We start from the raw sequence: 27,763 nt of genomic DNA, 5'->3' as shown, positions 1-27,763 counted from the left end.
GGGTGGGGCGAGCACAGCTCGGGAGGAAGCTCCGACGCATACTGCGGCGAAAAATGGTGGGCAGAGTCCTCGCACGAACAGGGGAAGGGACGTCACTGAGGGGCGGCGTCAAAAGTCAACGGCCATGAGCATGTGGGGGGTCGTAGTTCAATCGTCCAAGAGATGCAAAAAGCGTCCAGTGCAGAGCAATCACTGTGTAGCGTCATGGCGTCACGTCCAGTCGGGGGAAAATACCGCCGCAGCACCTCGCCAGGGGGTAAAATGCAGTCGCCAAGGGCGACCGCATTTGTCGATGACTATATAGATATAGTCCCATGCTGTGTCAACAGCGATGCATTTGCTTATATGGGCTCCATGTGCATGGATATTCCAGGCAAAAGGTGACACATTGTCACTCTTTGTGTGATATATACATTTATTTTGTATATAGGCGGTGCAGGCGGAGGGGAAGTGGCAGATGATGATAAAAAGACGAAAACCCCCAAAGGTGGAAATGCTGTCAAGGTCAGTGTGTATGTACATTTACATGTGCAAATATCTTTCACTTTACTGGTTTCATCCCAAGTATCTCATTGTGAAATTCTCCAGGAATTCTTTTTCTCGGACCTGCTTTATTTAACCCTTCAACATTGGTTTGTCTAACAGTGTGTATGTGCGCATGCACCATACACCGTGCGTAGTAGGCACACCTCCGCATGGCACCTGTCATATAAGGGCAAGTACACGGCTCGGAATAGTAAAATATAACGATACTTCACCCAAACCAAATTGGAAAAAGAAGACCCAACGCTGCAATGATAATAACAAAAAAAGACTAATGAAACAGCCATATGCATCCAAAGTGCGGGGCTGGGTCTTTTCCTTCCAATTTGGGTTGGGTGAAGTATCTTTATATACACATATACTCAATGGTCGTTATTGGGGACTGGAACTATGGCTGAGTGGGGTGCTGGGTTTATACATCTTTACATTATGTATTATGGATTTCGTATGTACAGCAACCCCACCCAAAAATGGTTCCTGTATAATGTTGACAGTGTACAGTATATTGATGTGCAATGAAACGCATGATACGTTAAACCTAAGGCTGCCATAATGACCGAGAGCCGGCACGCCAGGAGCCCTTCTAATGTTCAGCCAATGTTATGCTGATAACGCCGCTTTCTAGAGGAGATCTCTACCTCCACGGAGCGGTGAACGTGATGGGAACGGAAGAGGAGACCCTTCACTTCCATGTTTTCATTATTTTGGGAAACAATTTTTTTTATCTTACCAGAACAGAAGGGATCCCTGCCGGTCTAGGTACAGCGGTGCGCAAACTGGGGGGGTCAAGATTTTTTTTAAGGGGGCGCGGGCTGTTGCAGAGGTCCCGCACTCTTCCCCAAAGCATTTATATGAAATGCCGGGGGACTGCGCGAGGCCTCTACAACCTCTACTTACTGAGATTAAGCTGGCTTCAGGACACGTGACCATGGCAACACGGCGACATTTTAACTTAATGTGATTAGTGAACGGCGCTAACACACCAAATAAGTGAATAAAGTGCAGTATACTTTGAATAAGTGAAAAAGGTGATCTCTAATAAATTTCTCAACCTTCCAGGAATATGTATAGATTCCTTTACGAGATAGCTTGTCCAGGGTAGGAAGGGAGCGACGATATCAGGGATACACCGAAAAAATAAAAAACATATAATAGTGCAATATATCAAGACCGCTTGGATAGCAGGAAAGCTTGGCTCTTTAGAAATGCCTACTTACAGCAGGTCAGATAACAAACAGCATTTTCTACACCACTGGTAGAGATGGGTCTTAATCTTCTAAACCAGGACAGGTTTTCAGCAGGGAGTATACTCAGATCCGCTCTCAGGAGATAGTGTATGATGAATGTCATGCAAAACAAAGGCAGACCATGGTACAGATCGATATAAAATATGTATTGGAAAAAACAATAAAAACATAGGAATCGTACTCACAATAAGTACATTAGACATGTACACATAACGTTTTCTTTGAGGCAAGGAGGTGCCGGACCTTTGTGGTACAACTCAGCTGCTCTTCACCACTACTCGCATCACACCGTGTGGAAGCTGGCGTCTGACGTCACATCCGGTACGGCGGTGACGACGTCCGGTCCGGTCGAGGAGCTTTGGGGGCAGGCAGTGAGGGAACTCGGCACTTCGGGAGCCTTCAGTTCGAAGGCAGCTGCAACTGTGACTGGCTCTACGCGTTTCGTTATCAATGACAACTTCCTCAGGAGCACAAATGAATATCCCTAGTGGGTTCTTACACAATATATATAGGGTGTACCCTTAATTAGTTCAATCAATCAATTATATACACACCGGTTCTCCGAATTTTAACGGACATAACTCAGCGGCCAAAAACGACGCAAACATGGTTTTATTTATTATATTTATAAAAAACTTAATATTCAAAAATAAAAATGTATAAAAAGATATATATATAGAATAAGACAATACTTCTAAGGTCATGTATCTCATGATAAAGCGGGATAGAAAAAAGAAGAATGAAAGTGTGTATTAGTATTAGCACAGTTAAAATAATAAATACAAATACAATCTGCTAATAAAATAATTTAAAAAACTTAAATAAACAGATATCTCAGTATATAAAAGAAATCAAACAGGAACCTTATCCTATTGGAGTGGTCATAGTAAGGAGACCAATCGGAGCAAGGATGGTTATACAAGAAAAGGTGCCAATTTAAAGTCAGCATTGAGACCATTGGGTATTAAGGTGTTAAGTCTGTGTATCCAATACATCTCACGCTTACTCAGATCTATATCCCTATTACGGCCCCTCCAATGTCGCAACACATTTTCTATGACAGTAAATTTTAAACCCCTAATATTTGAATTATGACACTTGGCGAAATGTTTAGAAACACTATGTGTCAGTAGGCCTCTTCTAATATTACTTAGGTGTTCTAGAATACGTGTTCGGATTGCTCTTTTTGTTTTTCCCACGTATTGTAGTCCACACGGGCACTCTAATAGGTATATAACATACTCTGTATAGCAGTTAGTATATTGTTTAATTTGAAAATTTTCTTTACTCTTATTACACACAAAATTCTTTTTATCTGTTTGTTTGTGTTCGCCTGCCTTGCATGTTGAACAACCAAAAAAAACCACAATGTTTTCAAACAAACCTTTATTTTTTATATTTATTTTTTTCATAGCGCTGGGAGCAACAATGTTTTTTAAATTTGGGGCTTTTTTAAAGATTATTTTAGGATGTTCTAGAAGAGAGCTATGTAGAATTGGGTCTCGTTTTAAAACATGCCAGTGCTTTCGAATGATTTTTGTAATATTATTAGATTCTTTATTAAAAGTAGTCAGAAAAGCTGTGTCGAATTGATTTTTGTTATTTTTTATTAGTGTTGCATCTTTGGGTTCCAAGAGATCTTCTCTATTTAATGTTTTAGCTTTATTAAATGCTATATCTAGAACATCTTGCTTGTAATTTTTTTGAATAAAACGTGACTCAAGTGTTTTACACTGTTCCTTAAAGACTGTTTCTTCTGTACAATTTCTCCGCATTCTTCTATATTGGCTGTAGGGCACATTATCCATCCACTGATGGTGATGGCAACTAGAACGTAGGATGTAGTTGTTGCTATCTACATTTTTGAAATAAGATTTTGTTTTGAGATGCCCCTCTTCAACATATATATGGAGATAATTTGGAATACATTGGGGACATATATGTAATTGGCTGCTGTCCCATATGATGTGTTTAGCTCATTGATTCTGGCGGGATTGCACCTTTAATACAGAGACAACCCCAATGATAACCAGTGTTATTCCTCCCTATGATACAGATCCTGTTCCTTGTCATCCCCAGGACAGGATGGCCAGTACTGCAAGAAGCCTCATGTCATCACGCAGAAGGTACGCCTACACTGTGACTGCAAGGGGAGGGAGTCATTGTCAGAAGTAGATTGTACGCTCTTTGGGTTAGAGTTTTTCTGCAGGCCCCCAGGATTATAATCTCGAAGTAGATTGTACACTAATTTTATTAAAGTATTATAGATTTTTCCTGTCCTTCAGTAGTCTTTGGGATGACAACTCAGTAGATTGTAAGTTCTTGGGCTCAGAGTATTATGGCTTCCCCCTGTACTCCTGCAGGCCCAGGATTCCTTGCACAAGTCCCTATTCCCCTCACATCACAGGAACAGGGCATGTAGTACTGCAGGAAGCCGAGCCTCATATAGGACCAGGTGAGTGTCCGGAGAGGGAGGTCATTCACTTTTGGACTTATCCTTCCTGTCCTATCTGAAAACCCACCAGCATCCCGTGAGGTCAACTCATGTAGTGATTTTATTGTAGGAATGAATCGAATGATATCGGGCCCCCCTAGGTGCACTGTGATCCACCCTTCACCATTTTGGTGCAATTCATTCCAGTAGCACATTAGGCTAGTATTTTACAGCCGTGCTATTCCAAGAGCAGCTTGGGGAATGCTAAAGTTTAGGAGCTTAATTGTAGCCCTCTTTTCTGGGCGCTTCCTCACTCCAGACTTAGACACACATATAGCTACACACTTTAAAGCCACACACTCTAATTCTATGTTCACTGCTAGAATATACCGTAGCTATATATTTTGAGTGTGTATACAGACAATATTGCGTCTCTGTTGTTCAACTCAAAATCCTCCTATCTCCTACCTAACTTTGTTATTCATGGCTGTCCAGGTTTATTTATTTATTTATTAAATGTTTCACCAGGAAGTAATACAGGGAGAGTTACCTCTCGTTTTCAAGCTTGTCCCTGGCACAGAGTGAGTGCAGCTGTGAAAGGGATCTAGTGTGATTTCTTTCAGTTAGGCCTCGGCCATGTTCCCTGCTGGCGTGCTGAGGCGCGCTGAGGCGCAGGGAAAGCGGGTGCTGTCCCTGGCCTTGCGGTTGCTTACCGCACGCACTGTCAGCAGCCGTCAGGGGGCGGGCCGGGGGCGGGCGCGTCACTGGCCGGGGGCGGGCCAGTGACGTCACGGAGCTGGTTCGCCCTCATTGGGCGAACCGCTCACGTGACTGGCCTGTCGCGCCGGCAAGCGGGGGAATTTAAAATTCCCCTAAGACCTGCGCTTCCGCAAGCGCGCGGAAGCGCAGGTGAGCCCCTACTAAAGCCGCTCTAATTGTGGCTGCAGGGGCTCAGTGCTGAGCGGGGGCGCGCGTCAGCACGCTTCCGCCAGCAAGCGCTAAACATGGCCAAGGCCTTACACTCTGTGCGCTACAAATACATAGTCACATTAACTTAGCGGGGTCATTAAGATTGATCTGTGGGTGTTCATCGTAATGTTAACCTGCATCACCTACAGTTTCAGCAGAATTTCTCGCTTTGCGCATATCCCTCTCATCTTACGTGATCTGTACCGGCTTCCACTGATCAACCGGGTTCGCTTCATGTTGGCCTTTAAAACCTTGCAAGGTTAGGGCATGCCCATCTGCTTTCTCTTTTGAAGTTGCGGAGGGATACTGGGTCTTCCCACGTTCTCAGGGGGTTTTGCCTCTCTGTGCCAAGGGTACTGCACCCTATGCTGGTTGGGGGAGGCTTCATGTCTGCAGCTTCAGAGGTCTGGAACTCTGGTGTATATCTACTTTACCACTGTTTGGGGCTCAGTGTAAGACTTAGCTCTTCCTTCTCGCTTTTCCTGTCTAACGTAACAATTGTACAGTATATCGTTTTAATTTGTTTAACTGTAAATTATTGCGATGCCCCCTTAAGTATAGGTGTGTGTTTACTCAAAAATAAGTGATGATCATGAATTTGGCTGCTCTCTAATGTAAACCTACATCACCCCATCTCTTCCCACTCGTCTGTTTCGCCCCCAGCCGACTCTGCTACCCTTCTCCGTCACCCTTCTCCTCTGCTGCAGTTGCCACACAAAATCGAGCTCTCTTCGCCAACATTCATTTATTTATAATATATTTTATCTGAAAGTTCGCTGTGGGGCTGCATATGGCTATTTATGACCAGTCATTATTGCAACATCAGCCATCTAGATAGCAACCTATATTTCTGGCCCCTCTACATCTTGGTGCATATTCACCCTGGCCAACGATACAGGACTTGTACCTATTCATGCGAGAGATATACTCATAGTTTGGCCTTTGCTGCCTCCTAATTAACGTGTGTCTATATCCATGTTACACCGGAAACCTATGTATGCTGGTCTCTTCTCTTTTGATTTTGGTGCCTCCCGGCGGTATTTGAGCTACAGTATAAGGGAAGCTCTGGATCACTCCCCTGACAGTTTACTATACTCCTTTATATACTTACCATATTTGACAGTGCCCTCCAAACATTGTTTACCTTTGGTTGTCCGTGACGACGTCTATTCCGCCGGACACCTTTCTATTGGCTGCCTTCTCTAGCTCCACCCATGCTACAGGGTATATCTGATACACGGAAGCAGCTATACGTGACTCCTCCCCCCAGAAGCGTGACTCGTCACGCGAAACGTGCGTTGGGGCGTAGTGACATCATGCCAGTGACGCTCACGAGCGAGAAAGAGATTGGAAGTTTAGAGCCACTGGGAGACACGGTTGTATTGGGGCTGTGTTTATACTGTATATACCTTCCATGGTTTTTGAGCCTTTCAGTGCATTCTAATGCTCTGTATATTTACCAGCATATACTACTGACTGTGCATATATCTGTTTGGGGGTACCTGTATGGATCAATCACTCCTACACCATAGATACTCCATCTGGCACCTAAACAGATAATTATATGGACATTATTGTTCCCAGCCGCTGCATACACCTTGCCTAATGCCGTTGGTCTCCCGTGGCTGCATACAGCAATCGGCTTTCTAGGGGTATTTATATTGAGGCCCTCCGGCTCCTACCCTGCATTTTCCCGACCAGCCTTCTTATTGATTGACATTTTGTTATCAATGTATATAATTATCACGCTTTTCGGCGTTCTCGTTTACTATTAAAATGTTATTATTTTTGTTTTTAACAATTAGAACGTACAGTTCCGCTCACCCTTTTATGCATATGTACTAAGGCAGGGGTGTGCAAAGTGGGGCCGGAGGATTTTCAGGGGTGTGTGGTGGCTACAGAGGTCCCGAGCTCTCCCCCAAAACATTTAAATCAAATGCCGAGGGGACTGCGCGATGCCCCTGCAGCTTCTCCTTACCTGATCTTCGGCGACACGTAGCCATGGTAACCGGCGTCAAATGATGCCGCGGGGTCACGTGACTTCACATGACACCATGATGTTATTTGACGCCGGAGCCGAGAAGGAGGGGGGGTGCGAGCCGGGAGGTAAGTACTCGGGGGGGCTACTTTTCTGGGGATATTTGTATGTCATTACCCTATATTTGACTCCCCTTCAATTTTAACTCGACTCCAATCTAAATATTTTGGTAATTGGTTTGTAATTAGAGAGATATTTGTAGCAGAATCCCATGTATGTTCTTTTTACCTTTTTAGATACCGTTTTGTGTAATAAAAGATATGACAGATCAGAGGGGCTTCCTGTTTGCACTCGTGTTTTGGCAGAAGTGTATATGTGACCCTATAAACCTTCTTCACACCCGGCTTGGCAGCGTGACACTAGTGCAGCGTCCTGGGTAAGAATCACTGAGCTGTTAGCAATAGATACAACGGATAGAAAAGACACTACACATAGGTTTGATTAAAGAGAGTATTTTATTTAAATAATTAATCTCTTTGCTGGGAGGGGCCTGCAGCACATTGCAGAGCGATATAGTAACACGCAGAGCAATGCATTGCAGGCCCCTCCGGCAGCAAAGGGGTGAAGACCAATGCAGGGAGTATAAAGATCTCACTGATAATTCATGCACAAAGGGCAGTTTGTTGCTGTGATCCAGAGGAAGGCGAAACATAACCCCTGCTGTGCAATGGGGGAAAAAAATTCCTTCCTGACCCCATTAAATGGCGATCGGATGGTCCCTGGATCACTGCGCAGTGAGATCAGATGGAGCAGCACAGATCAGCGTTGTTATACACAGGGCACACTCAGTATATAGAGATGCGGGTGATGGGGCCCTTGTGCCCCTGTGTATAACTCACCTGCTCCCCAATTCCCCTGCATATCTATCCCATTCACCCCTTTTCCTCCCGCACACCTCGCAGGGCCGGCCGTCCATTAGGCGGTCGCCTAGCGCGCTAAGGTCCTAGGGGCGCATTAATAATCATTATTATTTTTTCCTCTTATTATTTTATTTATTTATCTTTTTTAAATTATTTTTCTTTTTTTTGTCCAGTATTTTGGCGCCCTTTCATTTTGCGTCGCGCTGGGGTGCGGTCGCACCCCCTGCAGGCCCGATAGCTACGCCTCTGTTTATTATTTTATTTATCTTATTATTTTTTTATACATCTAGGGCCATAACTGAAACTCCCAGCTGGTGCGCATAAAACCAGCGCATTGCCCGTTCTTCTTCTTCTCTCTCACGTGCCTGCCTGTCCCGCAGCCTTTGTGCTCTTATCTCCCTCCTGCGGTCAAACCATCTTCTCAGGGTCCCTAGAATACCCCTAATTCTCTGCACTGGCCCCTCTGCTACCTGCTTCTGGAATCTTCTCCCCAGCCTGAGACAGGGGAAGCACCACATCCCTCTACATCTGGCTTCCACCTCATCACCCCACGTGTCGTGCGACTCGTCATCCGTCTCGACGTTTGCCTCGTCGTCCGCCTCGTAGCCCGCCTCGTCGTCTGGTGGCACAAAGCGCAACACCTTCGTGCATGTCCTGATCTGCAGGAGACATGAAGTGTTTGTAACCAGGGACAGTGATACTCTGTATCGCAAGAGCTCCTGTGCCACTTATACCCCCTCTCCAATACCCCGTTATACCCACCTCCCCAGGCCCATTACCCCATTATACCCACCTCCCCAGGCCCAGTACCCATTGTATACCCCTCCGCAGAACTCCGTTATATGCCCCTCCCCAGGATCCTTTACACACACCCTCCCCAGACGCAGTACGCCCTACGGTGGAGGTGTAATGTCACATGGGTAGTGGAAGGTTTCCCAGAGAAGGTGTCCATGGGTCACAGCTGTTTCATCATCTTGGACGAGAAGTCTCCCTACTCTCTGCCTTTCCTTTCTCTCTCCTGTCAGTCTCTCTCCCTTTAATCTTATCTCTTTTATTTATCTCTGTCTCTCCTTATTTTTGTTTCTATGTATTTCTCTCCCCCCCCCCCTCCATTTAATAGGGGCACAAACCTCAGATTTGGGGAACGCTCCCATCGCATGAGACCCGAGGAAACAGGGACCCACTAACCTTCATTAAAACATCTCCAGCAGATTCTGTATTATTACACTGTAAAGTGTTGCAGACTTTTCCATAAATAGTACAACAGCTAATAGCACTGTGTGTGCGGCAGATTCACAACTATGCCATTCCCATTTACCCGTGAAGTGCGTTTTTTATCTTCTTCCTCCTCGCTGTCAAACTCCTCCCATGCCTATGATACAGAGGATAGTAATGTGATCACATGTATTCCTCACTCTCATACATGTCCTGGTGCTGTATGGGGGGATCGACGGTTAAGCCAATTGTCCACAGCATTCAAACAGTAACAATCTTCACAACCCAACGTTGCTTCGCAATGTTAGCAACGCTTCAGAGTAATAGACTCATTCAAGGCCCATTCCCCGACAGGGGGAGATAGCCGGGGGATAGCCGGGACAGGTATCTGTGAGGGGCCTGGCCGGCACTGCAAGTTGGGCCTGACCTCTATCCTGGCCGGCTGCCAATCCTCTCGTGGCCGGGTCCCGGATCTCCCTCAGCTGCAGGCCTCTTCTTTCTGTCCCACACCGAGCTTCCAATGCCAGCGCACCTCTCTGATGTTAGCGTACCGGTAGTAAGCTAAGCCCAGTCTCCGGCGTGCGCGCCAGCGTTAAAAGCACATGGGACAGAGAGACCTGCAGCTGAGGGGAGAGCTGGGGCCCGGCCGCGAGAAGTCCTGCAGCCGGGCCTGGCCACAAGGTAAGTCTGGCTTTTTTTAAAGTATTGGGGGTGGTGTTATATGCATTGTTTTTTTTTTAAATATATATTGGGAGCTTTTTAATATGCATTGGGCTATTTTTTATATGCATTGTTTTTTTTTATGCATTATGTTTTTTTATATGTATTGTTTTTTATATGCACTGGGGTTTGTTTATATGCATTGTTTTTTTTTAATATGTTTTTTTTATAAGCATTGTTTTTTTTGTACACCGAGAGGGTGCGTGTGTAGTGAGAATGAGAGGGAGCATATGTCTGTATGTGTGTATAAAACCGTTAGTGTGTGTTTCTGAGTGAGTTTGTGTTACTGTCTGACAGTTACTGTGTTTGTAAAGCATAATGAGAAGTATGATTGTGTGTGTGTGTATGTATACATGTATATATATCTTGTAGTGTGTGTCTGTGCTTGTACAAGAGTATCAATCTGTGCGTATTTTAGTGGGAGTGTGTGAATATGACTGACTGTGCGTTTCTATTTTAGGAGTAGGAACCTGTTGGTACTCCGTTCCTGCAGTTTTTTAGGAGCAGGAACGTGTGTGTGTATATATAGGACCGAAACGCTGTGCCGCTATATCTCTCTCTCTTGCTCTATTACACACATCCCTACCTCAACACACACACACCTACCTCAACACACACCTATACACACACACATCTACCAACACACCTTTTGTAGGACTCTAGCACTGTAGCAGTGAAAGTCTTAGCAAACACATGGAGATACAGCGAGACATAAAGAGACACAAGATACACTCAAAGGGAACATGAAAAGTGACAGATCTACTATAACAAGTGACAGACATGCGCAGAGTTAATAAGAAAAGAGACAGTCGGATACACACAGAGAAGTGATGATATAGATAACCTGTATCAGTGACAGACTTCAGGACAAGTTACAATAAAAGCCAGACACACTCCGGGTAACAACGTTTTATTTAAATACCTGGAATCTTGACACCCTCCGCCTTCATTGTGGGAAAGGCTGAGGCTTTGGGATCTAAGGCTAAGGCCCGGTAACTCTGCTGCAACGCGCGCCCGCGAGATTGGCGGCGCGTGCAGCTGATTCCCTGGTCTGCAGCTCACTGCAGAAAGAGAGACCGGGGTGGGGGCGTGGCGGGGGAGTGACGGGGGCCGGCCATGACGTCACCCGGCAGATTCGCCCTCATTGGCTGAACCACGGGGGGCGTGCCTTATCACTTGTCGCGAGTCCTGCTCTCAATTCTATTGAGAGCAGGAGCAGCTCTCGCCCCGGCGCTGCAGCCCCCCTCGCAGCGGTCCCTGCGCCATTGAGGGGAGGGCTCTCGTCCGTGCAGCGTCTGCTACAGCGGACGCTGTAGTAGGCAACGGGGTCAAGGCCTAAATGTGTGCGGTTCTCTGTGCCTGGGGAGACCCCTAAATTTTCTCTTTGTCTGGAGAGACCACTAAATGTTCTCCCTGCCTGGGGAGACCACGAATTGTTCTCTGTGTCTGGGGAGACCCCTAAATGTTCTCTCTGTGTCTAGGGAGAACCCAAAAATTTTCTCTCTGTGTTTGGGGAGACCCCTAAATGTTCTCCCTGTGTCTGGGGAGACCCCTAAATGTTCTCCCTGTGTCTGGGGAGACCCCTATATGTTCTCCCTGTGTCTGGGGAGACCCCTAAATGTTTTCTGTGCCAGGGGAGACCCTGAAATGTTCTCTGTGTCTGGGGAGACCCCTACATTTTCTCTCTACGTCTGGAGAGACCCATAAATGTTCTCTCTTTGCCTGGGGAGACCACGAATTGTTCTCTGTGTCTGGGGAGACCCCTAAATGTTCTCTCTGTGTCTGGAGATACCCCTAAATGTTTTCTCTTTGCCTGGGGAGACCAGGAATTGTTCTCTGTGTCTGGGGAGACCCCTAAATATTCTCTCTGTGTCTAGGGAGACCCCTAAATGTTCTCTCTTATTTTTGGGGAGACGCCTAAATGTTCCCTGTGTCTGGAGATACCCCTAAATGTTCTCCCTGTGTCTGGGGAGACCCCTAAATGTTCTCCCTGTGTCTGAGGAGACCCCTAAATGTTTTCTGCGTCAGGGGAGACCCCTAATAAATATTCCCTAGTGTAGCTTGCTTCAAAATAACCCAGAAAAGTAGCCTTGAGCCCTCGGTGACCGGGCGCTATGACCAGAGGGACTAGGCTCTCTCTTACCTGTGAGTGTGGACTACGTCCCCCATGGCCTCCCCCCCCCCCTCGCCCCCTCTGGCATTGATGGGGACACGGCCGGGAGAAGGGCCAGGGAGGTTAGAATTAGACAGAGGCGCGGGGTCATGCTACGCCCTGCCATGAGAGTGCCCCCACCCTGCCCTTTATTGTGAATACTGGTAAATATGTCGGTTGTACGTGTTTAAAATAAAAAAAAGAATAAATAAACAATGAAAATGAATAACAGAAATAAAATAAAAGGTGGCTGGGAGTGGCGAGTGGGCGCGGCTCATTTACACGTGCGTTCCTGGGGCCCATTCTCGCCAGATGGCCGGGGTGGGGCCCGGCTAGGGGGGAGTTATGGCCATTGGTTCGGGTACCTTTGGCTTTACCCAATGAGCGAGCACTCTGGCAGGGGGTGGCACTTATTAGGTTAATTGAAGTTTTAATAAAAAGCCGCGGCCTCACACCGCCAGACCTCGTTTTTGTGGTTATTTATGTATTGGTTATGGTGGGGTTTGGGACGCCAAGTGTAGAAGGGAAGGGGGGGGGGAGGGGGAGTCTCACAGTCTCCGAGGTCATGTTTTTATTTATAAAATATTTTACCAGGAAAAAATACATTGAGTTCCCTCTGGTTTCCGAGCAAGTCCTGGGGGAGTTATCACAGAGACACAGAAGCGTCGCTGAGTTTGGGTTAGTAACTCCCTTAACCTCTCAGCAGTTGGCGCTTAACGCGTTAAAAACAAGCGTTGCTATTTCTCTGCATGAAGTTGCAGGTAACTGGAAGAGTTACACAGTGACGCCTATTTCATCACTCACCTTCACCCGATCCGGTCTTTTTTTCGGTTTTTTTCTCGGTCTTATGTCCGAGTCTTCGCTTAACCATTCTTCGTCTAACCATTTTTCGCCTTCACTCTGTATGCAGGACAATGCTTTAAGACAGGGTTGCACAACCCTTTTCCCCTGTTCCCCCCTGTTCCCCCCTCCCCACCTTGTCTCCGACGTTCTGATGTAACCACATCATGTGATGTCATGTTGCTATGGCAATACCACATCATGTGACGCAACGTTGCTGTCGCCAGAAGCCACAAGAGACAAGGAAAGGGAACTTACAGAGGCCTTGCGCGCGATCGCCGGCATTTAATTTAAATGCTGTGGGAAGAGCGAGGGGCCTCTGTAGGCGCCAAGCCCCTCCTCCCCAAGAAAATGTCGCGCCCCTCGGTTTGCACACTCCTGCTTTAAGAGATATTCTGGGGCCCTCCAACTCCTCCATCGGACCCTTTTTCATACTGACTGGCCTTGCAGTGCTCAGTATTACCTGCTATGATGCCTCTCAAAATACCATGCTAACTCATTCTGAACATACATGTGTCCTTTCTACATGTTACTCAGCTTGGGCCACAGAAGAATAATGCGTGGTGCTAAGAACTGTATACGGCTATAATGATAATGTTATGAAGATAATGAATCCTATATGAAGTCTGGGATATATTCTTGATTGTAGGGGAGTACTGGGTGTGGTATCCTAGTTGGTAAACCACCATAGATGGCACTCATTGTCCAGGATCCCAAAGGCTAATGATTACCCCAATAAATAGTACCCTAATCCTTTTGTGGAATAATGATATGACCAGGTAGCAAGCAAGAAAACTCACGAGTCTGCTGCAGCGTCCACGTTGATCATGCCTTGATAAAGTGCTCTGTGTAGCACGAAACATGTTGGTACGGTAATGCCTTGCCCTTTCTCCTTCCATGACTATTACATTTTTTATGGATAACGCACTTCCCTCCTAATTTCTTGTTCGGATGATTCCGGTTGTGCTCTGCCATTGTTCTCTCTTATCTGTACAGTATGGGCCACAGACAGCTTTCCCGGGGCCGAGGACTAGTTTCCACCGGGGACCCTCACCCATGGGTCGGCAACCTTGCGAGAACCCCCCTCCCCCCAACCTGTTTTCTCTTGCACTGCCATAGACTACAACATTTCGGCCTGCTGGTCTTTCTCAGGTAAAGTGGCTAAACCCACTAAAGCTAGTAAACAAACGCCAGCAGTCGAAACGTTGTAGTCTGTGGCACAATAAATTATCTTTTTTGATTCAAATCCGTGGGCCCTTTTCCATCAATCATATTGTATACATTGGACAAAATGCCGGTCTTCCCTGGGACTAAAGAGCACCGTTAAAAGTATGCAGCAAATCCCCATCATTTCTGCGTTCTCTTACTCTGCCCCATTCTCACACACCACCTTGCTCTCTCACCCCCCTCTTACACTCCCCGTCACCCTTTCGTTCCCCAAAGGTTGTACTTTAATTAGATCTTACCTCAGGTGTCGCCATCTCCCTTGGAAATGTTCTGTCTTTAAGCTGTGTGGCGCCTCTTGATCCGAACTTTCTTAGCTGACCCCTTTAGGTTTCGGCTCCGAGGGTCTAAAAAATAAGGGACTCCGAAAAGGTGTTAAATATATGCACGGGTCCTAATGGGGCACTGAGGGGGAGACTTAAATACTAGTAAATATAATCTACTGTGCTAACAAATATAATCTATTAAACAACTAAATATAATCTTTCAAACTACTAAATATAATCTATCAAACTATGAAATATAATCTATTAAACTAAGTAAATATCTATTAAACTAAATAAATATAATCTATTAAACTAAATAAATATAATCTATTAAACTAAATAAATATCTATTAAACTAAATAAATATCTATTAAACTAAATAAATATAATCTATTTAAAAACAATACAATAAAAAGCTGGAGAAATGATACGTCAACCAAGCCACAGATGTGATGCCAATGAGCGTTGAACTCCTTGTAGATCCACCGTCAGCTGGTTGTGGCAGAAAGTGGTGACATGCAGTAGAACAGAGTGGTTGAGCTGTAACCACGGCAGTCAGGTCAGAAATAAACACAATATTTTTTGAAATTTAGAATGAGAATGTTCAGTATGTCACATTCTGGGCTCAGACTCTGAGCCCTGTCAGATGTTAGCAGCTGGTGATAATAGAAGATATCCATATACTGGGATGTGATAAGAGACATGGGGGCCAATGCAGTAACTTGCGAGAAGGCAGAATTTGCCTGTTTTATTGCGAGATTGGCATGTAGTATGCTGTTGATGCCGGTATGTGTGCGAGTTAACTGAAAAATGGCATATGCAATTGTTGCCGGAAATCAAGCGCCGGCGGGGTGGCGAGAATGGCTATTTCGCCATATTCAGCAGCACTCTGAATTCAGTAGATGCCGAGTGAGATCTCGGGGTGCGCGGGAGAAACTCCTTGCGAGAAAAGCGCCAAAAAGCTGCGGCAATACAAGAAGGCACCAACAAGCAGGCGAGAGCCGAACATTTCAGCTGCTAGTGACGTTGTTGTGTCATTGTACTGTTGCTGCTGGCAGCGCAGCTTCAATTGTATTACATGTCATTCAGAACCTGTTACATGTGTTGTTTATAATAAAATACATTATTAATGTTAGCCAAAGGTGTCTGTCTTGTGAATGACAAGAAGCAGGTATGTTCCTAAAACTATCTATTGAGGGACAGCGCTGTGAAAGCCTTGCTAATGTCACTAGCAGCAAGAAACACACTGCTGTGAGTAACAGAATGCGTCAAACTATCATGAGGTGATTTTTTCATGTTCAAAAGTTGCCGCCAAATTCTCCTTCAATACAGATACATGACGTCATCCCCCTCTTGCTGCATGCACGCGCTACAGTACACACAGCAACTCACTGAAATGTTAGCTTTGCAACAGAGTCCAACACACAGACACAAATGTACATGAAATGTCACAAGACACATGCACACATGTATCACCTCTTCACGTGTCAAAGAACAGAAGACACAACTGTAGCACTGCACCAGGTATGTTTCTAAAAGTATCTAATTAGGGACAGCAGTAAAAGGTTTGCTAATCTCAGTAACAGCAAGACAGTCACTACCGTGAGTAACTGAATGCTTTAAGCAAGAAGGAGGTTTTTTATTTATGTGCAGAGGTTGACGCCACATTCAAGTGAAATACATACACATGCAGTCATCCGCCACTGACTGCAGGAACGCGGAGCGCTGCGCCTTGTACTCGCAACATGTGCAACTCACCAATTTCCCTCACAATCGCCATTTACTGCATTTAGCGGCAAATTCCCGGCAAACACAGGAGATGTAAGCGTGCTGCCGACACACACATATCGCAAATTGCTGCATAGGCCCCATGGTCTTTTAATACTGTGTCTCATAACCTGCTTTATATGAAGTATCATTTTACACTAATTAATAGAGATGCTACATTTTGAAAAATAGCGCTTCTTGCGACATTGTTCATTTTCTATACAAATGATCAATTAAAACGTTGAATAAAATTTTATAAAATTTTATATGTGTGTAATATATATATACACACATAGTATGATATATATAAATATATATATGTATATGTATATATATATATATATATATATATATAGGCAATACGATACCGTTTGGAAACGAAATCAGCAGGCAGCACTCCAGAATTGAACGAACAAGTGTATTGAAAAAATAAAATAAACACAAAACCAACGTTTCGGTCCACGAATGGGACCTTTGTCAAGGTGGTGCACCACTGGAGTGCTGCCTGCTGATTTCGTTTCCAAACGGTATCGTATTGCTTATTCTTCATTATAGGATCTGCACCCACACCAGTGACTATTATTACGGAGTGCTTTTTGTTCTTTTTCTATGATATATATATATATATGGGGGGGTGGGAGATTTTTTTGACGGGACGCGGGCGGTTGCAGAGGCCCCGCGCACGTCCCTGAGGCATTAAAATTAAATGTTGGGATATCGCGTGAGGCCTCTGCAATGCTATTACTTACCTTGACTCTGCCGGCGTCACTCTGTCCATGGCAATGCGGTGTCAAATGACGCTGCAGGTCACGTGATGCCGCATCAAGGTAAGGTGGGGGGAGGGTGTTTAATAATAAACACTATGAATGGACCATACTGGAGACCGCATGGACAGGGGAGCAGATATTCTATATGTGCAGACAAACAGTCTATATGTCCTACCACTGGATATGACACTCCATTGGAGTGGGAGGTAACCGTATCCCCTTTCTTACGATGTTTACACGTAAGGCACCGTGTTCTCCCACAGGGGGAATTACCATTTGGGGAAGGTCCATTCATTAAACTCCCCTTGTTTTCTGTTCTTAACCTGCGAGGTGCTTTCATAGTTTGATACTTCCCGCTTTTTGAAATACAATTGGTATCTTAGGTGGTAGTTTATATCGAATGATAGGATCATGTAGTATAATCCCGCAGTGTTTATTAAGGATTTGTTTCATGCTGAATGCTGTATTATTTATTGGGTGATGAATATGGGAACACCTGTAGTTGTTGTTGATAATATAACTTTCCGCTCACCTGTTTTTTAGTCTCATATTTCTTTCTTGATTTTTCCAAAAGAGTTTTTCGCTCCGTCCGTTTTGCTGCTCTAATGCCCTTTGAATGATTTTGATATCATAACCTCTCTCTACAAATCTGCTTACCAGGGTTTGTTCCTGTATATACACACACGTGTGTATACAGTATATATTTACACAAGAAAAAAATCATGTGTGCGCTGTGCACGCGCATTTTAAGTGAAACTTCTTTGTCTTTTGTCACAGAAATTGTATTTGTGATGGTGATGTTTTTAATTAAAAATCAAAACACAATTTCAGTTCCAACACAAAGAAGTTTGACCACGTGTTTTAGCTATTTGCACGTCTATATTTATAGTAACTGAATTCCTTGTGTCTGTATGTATCAGTCAGCGTGTGTCAGTCAGTGTGTGTGTGCGTGTCTCTCTGAGTGTGGTGTACATGTCCCTCTATGTGTCGTGTTCTGCCCCCCCCCCCCACCCCTCTCTCTCCTGACTCCCCCTACCCCGGCAGAGCTGCGGACACGGGGGACTCTGTCTGAGTCTCCTCCCTCATCCCCCAACCCGCCCCCACCGGTGGAACTGCGTGTTGTGTATCCTGCTGCAGCCAGCCCCCCGGCGGAGGTAAGGGGACACGGGGGAGGAGAGTGCTCGGCAGCTCACTGGGGGGGATAGGAACATAACTCGGGGGGCGATGTTCGGCGCGTCACTGGGGTGTGTGTGTGTCAGTCAGTGTATGTGTGTGTGTCAGTCAGTGTATGTGTGTGTGTCAGTCAGTGTATGTGTGTGTGTCTGTGTCAGTCAGTGTATGATGTGTATGTCTCTCTGTCTGGTGTCCTGCCCCCCCTTTCCTGACCCCCCCACCGGAGCTGCGGACACAGGGGGCTCTGTCTGAGTTTCCTGAGCAGCAGCCCCACCCCCCTCCGGAGGTACACGAACGGAGCAGCCCCCATTCTCTACCCCCGGCGGAGCTGCGGACATGGCTGTGTGTCCTGCTGCAGCCAGGCCCCTGGTGGAGGTACAGGGCACTGAAGGGCACGCTCAGCGCTCCTCCTCCCCCTGGCAGTGGTGCGTGGGACGTGGGACGCGGCACGCTCAACCCACTCCCTCCGTTACCGGAGCAGTTAGAGGCGACAGGGCACGGTAATGTGTGCGTGCGGCATATGGGAATAGCGCCAGACAGTTATGCGGCTGTTAGGAGCGGCGGCGATATGTAACTTTTATATTAGCAGGGCGGGTGGGAGCATGTCAGTGTTGGGGTCGGGCTGAGCCAGAACACAGCCCGGCCTCAACTGCCAGCACTTACACGTCACATCCGTTTCATTTTCTGTCTCCACAATGCATTTTTGTCCCATTACAAATGAGGTGCCACAAAAGAAGTTTCACCTCAAAAATAGCAGCGCAAATAAAAGTGTGTGAGAATATAAGGTAACAGAAAAAGGTAAGGATCTAATATCCAGCCGCTCCATTGTTATGCCATTGTTATGGAGCGGCTGGATATTCCATCCTTACCTTTTTCTGTTACTGTTTGAGAAGATCTGTTTCACCACCGGATGCCTAAAGGAGACGCCTCTGGCAGCTGGAAGGAGGGGGATCAAGGCGGTGGTTCATCGTGAGTAGAGGGTACTCCACACCGGGCATAGCCGGGGCTAGGGGGACTTAGTGATTGCATATCACAACTATTTGTCCCCACTGTGTTCCCCTCTTGTTACCCCCAGTAATCCGCTAACATTCTGTTACTGCATAGCCCTTTAATCCTTATTTCCCGGTGTCAACTCCTTTTATTATATTATTTATCATTGCTATAAAGGCACTTTTGCTAGACCTCCTGGAGCTTGTACACGGTTTTTTTCTATGTGGAGAATATAAGGTATAATGATTAAAAACAGGTGGAAGTGAAGCAATAAAATGACAATGGATAATTATTTAGTATCATCCAATGGATGAAAAAGTGGATACATTTATTAATGATAATGTGCATAAATAGTGCTAATGATATAAACAAATAACACCAAACAAAACAAACAACACATAAAACATATACAAAACCCCTGTTCAAAATTAAGGTCCAATTAGAAGAACATTCAAGATGAAACGAGAGGAAGGAGTCCAGGCTGCTTTTCAAGATGAACCACATCCAGCGCACGCTCCATAGAATATAAAAGCTTTTAATAAAAAATGAAGGGGGTGAACAAGGGAGGACGAGACAAGCGCACTTACAAGAGTGAGCTATAAAATCAGCATATGTGAATATAATATCACCGCCAACTGTCTGCTGCTCTGTGAAGGCTCGTCCTCCTGTGGTAAGTTCACAGCGTGAGCGGAGGGATCCAATCTGTCTGGTAACCGGAGGTGGCGTGATGCAGACAAAGCAGTCCCAGTAGCTGCCTGCTGGAAATCCTGGGGTCTTGACACACTCACTGAGTCATCTCAGACCAAGGCTGACTCCTGCGTGATGACGTAGTGTCAAAGAGTCCTGACGCGTTTTGTCACAGTATATGACTTTCTCAAAGGATTGTGGGTTTAATATAGCTTGAATAGACCTTGATGACTGGTTGAAAGTCGTAATAAATGTAGGTGTTTTGGAGACTGATGAATTACTGTAGATCTCAAAGAACGACTCCTACTGATAGAATGTAATCGCTTGAGTTTAGATTTAATCAATAAATCATTTCTATCAAGCAATTGAACTCTATTAAAGGACTCAGCAACATGTTTATGTTCATACCCTTCTCAATAAATTTCTTACTTAAAATGTTAGATTGAGAAATAAAATCTTCATCCAGCAAGCAGTTCCTCTTTATCCGGTGAAACTGACCCACGGGTATATTTCTAATCCATTGATCTTTATGGTTGCTAGAGACATGAACAGAATTGTTGACGGACACAGGTTTAAAATGTTTTATTAATAATATTCAGCTCAGTGTCCGTAGATAATTCTAAGTCCAAAAATATAATAGAACTCGGACTGCAAATCGTTAGCATCCAAGGACCCTAAAATGTCACGAAAAATGACCTCCTCTCCTTCCCAAATAATAATATCATCTATGTAACAGCCACAGTACACGAGGCCCGCCCCAAGCACCGCGTTCTGCCACACAAATAGCTCTTCCCAGAATCCCATATAGAGATTTGCATAGTTTGGGCTGAACCCCGTGCCCATGGCCGTTCCATAGATCTGTAAATAACATGTGTTGTCAAACAGAAAATAATTGTGTTTTAAAATGAAATCAATTCTAGCAAAAACACTTTTTGTATGGAGGTAAGGGAATTGTCAAAATCTAGCCAGAATGTAATAGCTTTAATCCCCCTGGAATGGTCAATGCTGGTGTAAAGGGACGATACGTCGCATGTAGCCCATAAATATGAGGGCTTCCATTTAACCACTGAGATGGAATCGACGCGGTGCATGGTGTCTCTAATATGGCATTTTAGTTTAGTGACCAAAGGTTGTAAATAATGGTCCACATATTGAGACAACCCACAATCTTTTGAGAAAGTCACATATTGTGACGAAACACTAGTCAGGACTCTTAGACATTGTCATCACGCAGGAGTCATCCTTCGTCTGAGCTGACTCAGTGTGTGTCCAGACCCCAGGATTTCCAGCAGACAGCTACTGGGACTGCTTTGTCTGCATCATGCCACCTGATGAGAGTGGGGGGGAGGGATAGTGGAGTGGGGGGTGAGAGTGGAGTGACGGGGGAGAGTGGAGGGGGAGGAAGGGAGAGTGGAGGGGGGGGAAGGGAGAGTGGAGGGGGGAGGAAGAGTGAAGGGGGGGGAAGGGAGAGTGAAGGGGGGGGAAGGGAGGGTGGAGGGGGGGGATGGGAGAGTGGAGGGGGCGGGAAAGGAGAGTGGAGGGGGGGGAAGGGAGAGTGGAGGGGAAGGGAGAGTGGAGGGGGGGAAGGGAAAGTGGGGGGGAAGGGAGAGTTGAGGTGGGGAGGGTGGAGGGGAAGGGAGAGTGGAGGGGGGGTGCTGTCGGACGGACTTATCTAGAGTGAATGTGTGGCAGACTGGGTTCGTCTCAGGCAATTTCTGGTCAATAGCCGGCATTTAGCGGGGTGAAGAGACTGCAGCCTCCCCATCTACTGCGGAAGTGCTGTAGAAGGTAGGGGAGGAAGTGGAGTGAGTGATTTATCTAATTCCCTGTGTTTAACTGATAGCGCCTCTACCTTCTCCCACATCCTGACCTCCGCCCTGAGCCTGCAGAAATCACACAGATGGATAACAGCCCCCCCCCCCCCGCCCGGGGGGCGCTCTCCTAGCCCGCCTCTTCTGCCTCCTTGTGACAAGAGGAATGCGGCCTGTGCGGTCTAGGCGCTTTGATGACGTAGTTGACGCGACGCCCTCCCCCAGAAGTGGCAAAGCAAAGAGATGCCGCCGAAAGGAAAGAGCGGCGGGAAGGGAGGGAAAGGTACAGGGAGGAGGGGAGAGGGGTGCGCGCTAACGGGAGCCGCAGTGTCACATCTGGCATCCCGACCGTAAACATTGATAGTCAGGATTGTAACCACCGCCCTGTGGATCACACACACACACCTATAGATTGTTTTGTGTTTTTGACCATGTTGTCATCTTTGTGTGTGTATGCATATATGTATATATTTTTTTCTTTTTTTTCTCTCCTCACGAGCAATATAGTGCAAAAGAGCGCTACCTTAAGTGTTAATTTAAAAACATATATATTATAGATAGAAGTGAAGTGGTCATAAAGTGAGACCGAATGTCAGGTGCATGAGGTATGATCGTCGAAGCGAGAGGATTAATAAAGTGTGTAATGTTTGTTAGTGTTAATGATTTAATAAATTATATAAATGTTAAAGACAACCGTAAATGGATATGAACAAATAGATATATACTGTATTGGCCTGAATATAGTGCTATGTTTAGGGGTATCAAAAATGTAAAATATATTTATTGTCAATCAGACATAACAAACAAGGAGGTAAAAACCCTCCAACGCGTTTCACACAACAAGGTGCTTTATCAAGGAGTAAGGTACAATACATTGGGGGACCCATTTATACCATATATCACATGTATAATGAATTAGTTGAATTTCGCGCCAAAAACGCATATGTATGACGTCATAAATGCACCCATGTTTACCTCTTTGAAAATACATGTCTGAGGGCATTGCCGTCCCTCGCCAGTCACGCCCCCTAGTGACGTCACTACCAATCCACTTCCTAGCACGGCCAGCTGGAGAGACAGGCACACCTCCTCTTAGAGTAGGGCTAGCTACTTCAAGGAGACATATCGCCAACTTGGAGATGTTACCACCTACTCTGGGCTACCAGGTGATCCCTCGGACTCCTTTCTTGGAGCCTTTCTAGACTTGATCGAACTAGGTAAAACAATTAAAGTTTTGAGTCAAAAAGAGATTAAATATTTGGTGAATCCATGTCCGGTGATCCCTGCATTCCACCATCTCCCAAAAAACATAATACCACCGGCCTCCACCGAGAGACTTGAAATGGACAGATCTCACATAGCCCTGAGACCAAGAGATTGTGAAGGGAGAGGACCCAGAGATATTATAACTAGGCTGCACTATTTTTCAGTAAAGGAGGAGATTCTCCACAAAACTAGAAATCTCAATACAATCAGATTCCAGGAAACAGATCTTCACTGATATCGCCCCAATAACGCTGGCTAAACGTCATTGATTAAGGGAAATAACAAGCCTTTTGAGAAGCCAAGGGATCAGGTACAGATGGGGTTCCCGTTCCGCCTTCAGACCTCACACAAGGGAAGAGAGGCCATAACGCCCCTTCCACGGTGCGAAGAGTGGAACAGAGTATCGGCAAATACCAATAAAGGACAGAAAGAAAGTAGACCCCCTCTGAGGGCAAGGTAAGTACTAGGAAGATCTCAATATCTGGGATAAAACAACATGGCAGATAATGTAATTGCCCTCCCTGGGGAAGAAGAGACAATTAGCAGCAAACAGACAAACTGGGGATCCTGGGAGAGGAAACAACAACCACAGAGTCTCCCTGATACAGCGAGACTCCGTAACACTATTGTTTAGAAGGGAATAGATATGGAGATAATTTGGGATACATTTTGGGACGTATATGTAATTGGCTGCTGTCCCATAGGATGTGTTTAGCTCATTGATTCTGGCGGGATTGCACCTATAATACAGAGACGACCCCAATGATAACCAGTGTTATTCCTCCATATGATACAGATCCTGTTCCTTGTCATCCCCAGGACAGGACGGCCAGTACTGCAGGAAGCCTCATGTCGTCACACAGAAGGTACGCCTGCAATGTGACTGCAAGGGGAGGGAGTCATTGTCAGAAGAGATTGTACGCTCTTTGGGTTAGAGTTTTTCTGCAGGCCCCCAGGATTATAATCTCAAAGTAGATTGTACACTCATTTTATTAAAGTATTATAGATTTTTCCTGTCCTTCAGTAGTCTTTGGGATGACAACTCAGTAGATTTTAAGTTCTTGGGCTCAGAGTATTATGGCTTCCCCCTGTACTCCTGCAGGCCCAGGATTCCTTGCACAAGTCCCTATTCCCCTCACACCACTGGAACAGGGCAGGTAGTACTGCAGGAAGCTGAGCCTCATATAGGACCAGGTGAGTATCCGGAGAGGGAGGTCATTCACTTTTGGACTTATCCTTCCTGTCCTATCTGAAAACCCACCAGCATCCCGTGGGGTCAACTCATGTAGTGATTTTATTGTAGGAATGAATCGAATGATATCGGGCCCCCCTAGGTGCACTGTGATTCACCCTTCACCACTTGGGTGCAAGTCATTCCAGTAGCACATTAGGCTAGTATTTTACAGCCGTGCTATTCCAAGAGCAGCTTGGGGAATGCTAAAGTTTAGGAGCTTAATTGTAGCCCTCTTTTCTGGGCGCTTCCACACTCCAGACTTAGGCCGAGTCCATAGAAGGACAGGCCGCGCTGAGCCGTGCGGACGCTTCGCGCTGAGCCCCTGCATCCTCAATGAGGATGCCTTGAGAGGGGGCTTATGCGAGCGTCTGCAGGCGTGCGGAGGTGCTGGGTTTTTCAGCCGACAGCGAAGCTGTTTTTCAGTGCTCTGTCGGCTGAAAACATCCAATCAGCGCGGAGCAGCGTCAACGTCACAGCGCCGTGACGTTGACATCGGTGCGTCGCGGGCGATTGGCCCTGCAACGTCACTGCCCCGTCTCCCCCGCCTCCGATAGCGCCCGCTGGCTCGCCTGCATGGGCATGAAATCGCGCAGATTTCAGCAGGCGAGCCCAGCGTCAGCGCGGCTCTGAACTCCTCACCCCTCTATAGCCCTAGCCTAAGACACACATATAGCCACACACTTTAAAGCCACACACTCTAATTCTATGTTCACTATTTAGGTGCTAGAATATACAGTAGCTACATATTGTGTGTGTATACAGACAATATTGCGTCTGTGTTGTTCAACTCAAAATCCTCCTATCTCCTACCTAACGTTGTCATTCATGGCTGTCCAAGTTTATTTATTTATAAAATGTTTTACCAGGAAATAACAGGACTCTCACCCCGCCGCAAAAAGATACCTTTATGCGCCTATACTTGATGTACACATTGTGAGTACATTTCTTATGTTTTTTACTTTATAAACCTGTGCCAATTGGTCTACACTATGGTCTTCCTTTGATATTATTTTTGCATGACTTCAACTATGAACAAGAATGCATCCAATCCTGCTTTCCTGATCAATGCTGATTCTCCATTATCCTGCTAAACGCTGACTCTTCACTTACTTCTTGTAAGTAGAAGATTCATACGAGCCAAGATTTTAATAAGACATCTTTGTGTGAATTTATTACACTATATTTGGGTTTTTCTTTTTGGGGTGTTCCTGAATATCGCTCCCTTCACTATTTGGATATCTACTGCTGCTTGTGAGGGAATTTATACAATTTCCCTGTGAAGGTTGAGAAAAGCTTTTGGGACATCTTACATATTCTGTGTGTATTTTTGGGTGTTTTCACTATACTGTGTTCTAGCGCCCTCTGAATCACTTGGGTTAATTTACCAGGAAGTAATACATTGAGAGTTACCTCTCATTTTCAAGTGGACACAGAGTGAGTGCAGCTGTGAAAGGGATCTATTGTGATTTCTTTCAGTTACACTCTATGCGCTACAGATACATAGTCACATAAGTCGCCGGGTCATTAAGATTGATCTGTGGGTGTTCATCGTAATGTAAACCTGCATCACCTACAGTTTCAGCAGAATTTCTCGCTTTGCGCATATCACTCTCATCTTACGTGATCTGTACCGGCTTCCACTGATCAACCGGGTTCGCTTCATGTTGGTCTTTAAAACTTTGCAAGGTCAGGTCATGCCCATCTGCTGTCTCTTTTGAAGTCGCGGAGGGATACTGGGTCTTCCCACGTTCTCAGGGGGTTCCGTCACTCTGTGCCAAGGGCACTGCACCCTATGCTGGTTGGGGGAGGCTTCATGTCTGCAGCTTCAGAGGTCTGGAACTCTGGTGTATATCTACTTTACCACTGTTTGGGGCTCAGTGTAAGACTTACCTCTTCCTTCTCGCTTTTCCTGTCTAACGTAACAATTGTACAGTATATCGTTTTAATTTGTTTAACTGTAAATTATTGCGATGCCCCCTTAAGTATAGGTGTGTGTTTACTCAAAAATAAGTGATGATCATGAATTTGGCTGCTCTCTGTAATGTAAACCTACATCACCCCATCTCTACCCACTAGTCTGTTTCGCCCCCAGCCGACTCTGCTACCCTTCTCCGTCACCCTTCTCCTCTGCTGCAGTCGCCGCACAAAATCGAGCTCTCTTCACCAACATTAATTTATTTATAATATATTTTATCTGAAAGTTCGCTGTTGGGCTGCATATGGCTATTTATGACCAGTCATTATTGCAACATCAGCCATCTAGGTAGCAACCTATATTTCTGTCCCCTCTACATCTTGGTGCATATTCATCCTGGCCAACGATACAGGACATGTACCTATTCATGCGAGAGATATATTCATAGTTTGGCCTTTGCTGCCTCCTAATTAACGTGTGTCTATATCCATGTTACACAGGAAACCTATGTATGCTGGTCTCTTCTCTTTTGATTTTGGTGCCTCCCGGCGGTATTTGAGCTACAGTATAAGGGAAGCTCTGGATCACTCCCCTGACAGTTTACTATACTCCTTTATATACTTACCATATTTGACAGTGCCCTCCAAACATTGTTTACCTTTGGTTGTCCGTGACGACGTCTATTCCGCCGGACACCTTTCTATTGGCTGCCTTCTCTAGCTCCACCCATGCTACAGGGTATATCTGATACACGGAAGCAGCTATACGTGACTCCTCCCCCCAGAAGCGTGACTCGTCACGCGAAACGTGCGTTGGGGCGTAGTGACATCATGCCAGTGACGCTCACGAGCGAGAAAGAGATTGGAAGTTTAGAGCCACTGGGAGACACGGTTGTATTGGGGCTGTGTTTATACTGTATATACCTTCCATGGTTTTTGTGCCTTTCAGTGCATTCTAATGCTCTGTATATTTACCAGCATATACTACTGACTGTGCATATATCTGTTTGGGGGTACCTGTATGGATCAATCACTCCTACACCATAGATACTCCATCTGGCACCTAAACAGATAATTATATGGACATTATTGTTCCCAGCCGCTGCATACACCTTGCCTAATGCCGATGGTCTCCCGTGGCTGCATACAGCAATCGGCTTTCTAGGGGTATTTATATTGAGGCCCTCCGGCTCCTACCCTGCATTTTCCCGACCAGCCTTCTTATTGATTGACATTTTGTTATCAATGTATATAATTATCACGCTTTTCGGCGTTCTCGTTTACTATTAAAATGTTATTATTTTTGTTTTTAACAATTAGAACGTACAGTTCCGCTCACCCTTTTATGCATATGTACTAAGGCAGGGGTGTGCAAAGTGGGGCCGGAGGATTTTCAGGGGTGTGTGGTGGCTACAGAGGTCCCGCGCTCTCCCCCAAAGCATTTAAATGAAATGCCGAGGGGACTGCGCGATGCCCCTGCAGCTTCTCTTTACCTGATCTTCGGCGACACGTTGCCATGTTAACCGCGTCAAATGATGCCGCGGGGTCACGTGACGGCAACGTGACGGCAACGTGACTTCACATGACACCATGACTTTATTTGACGCCGGAGCCGAGGAGGAGGGGGGTGCGAGCCGGGAGGTAAG

The 27,763-nt window shown here is 45.8% G+C and overlaps 1 protein-coding gene across 1 annotated transcript; it reads right to left on the bottom strand.

Annotated features, from left to right (window-relative positions):
• Positions 1-8,369: 8,369 nt before the first annotated feature.
• On the bottom strand, positions 8,370-13,847 carry LOC142476644 (uncharacterized). The gene is made up of 4 exons (XM_075581857.1): positions 13,819-13,847; positions 12,983-13,169; positions 9,410-9,463; positions 8,370-8,750 (listed from the first exon to the last, which is right to left on the bottom strand). The coding sequence occupies exons 1-4, from the start codon at positions 13,845-13,847 to the stop codon at positions 8,370-8,372; spliced, it is 651 nt and encodes a 216-aa protein (XP_075437972.1).
• Positions 13,848-27,763: the final 13,916 nt, after the last annotated feature.

This window comes from Ascaphus truei, unplaced genomic scaffold (assembly GCF_040206685.1).
Source record: "Ascaphus truei isolate aAscTru1 unplaced genomic scaffold, aAscTru1.hap1 HAP1_SCAFFOLD_1635, whole genome shotgun sequence".
Classification (NCBI taxonomy): domain Eukaryota; kingdom Metazoa; phylum Chordata; class Amphibia; order Anura; family Ascaphidae; genus Ascaphus; species Ascaphus truei.
This window is presented reverse-complemented; position numbering and strand designations above follow the sequence as displayed.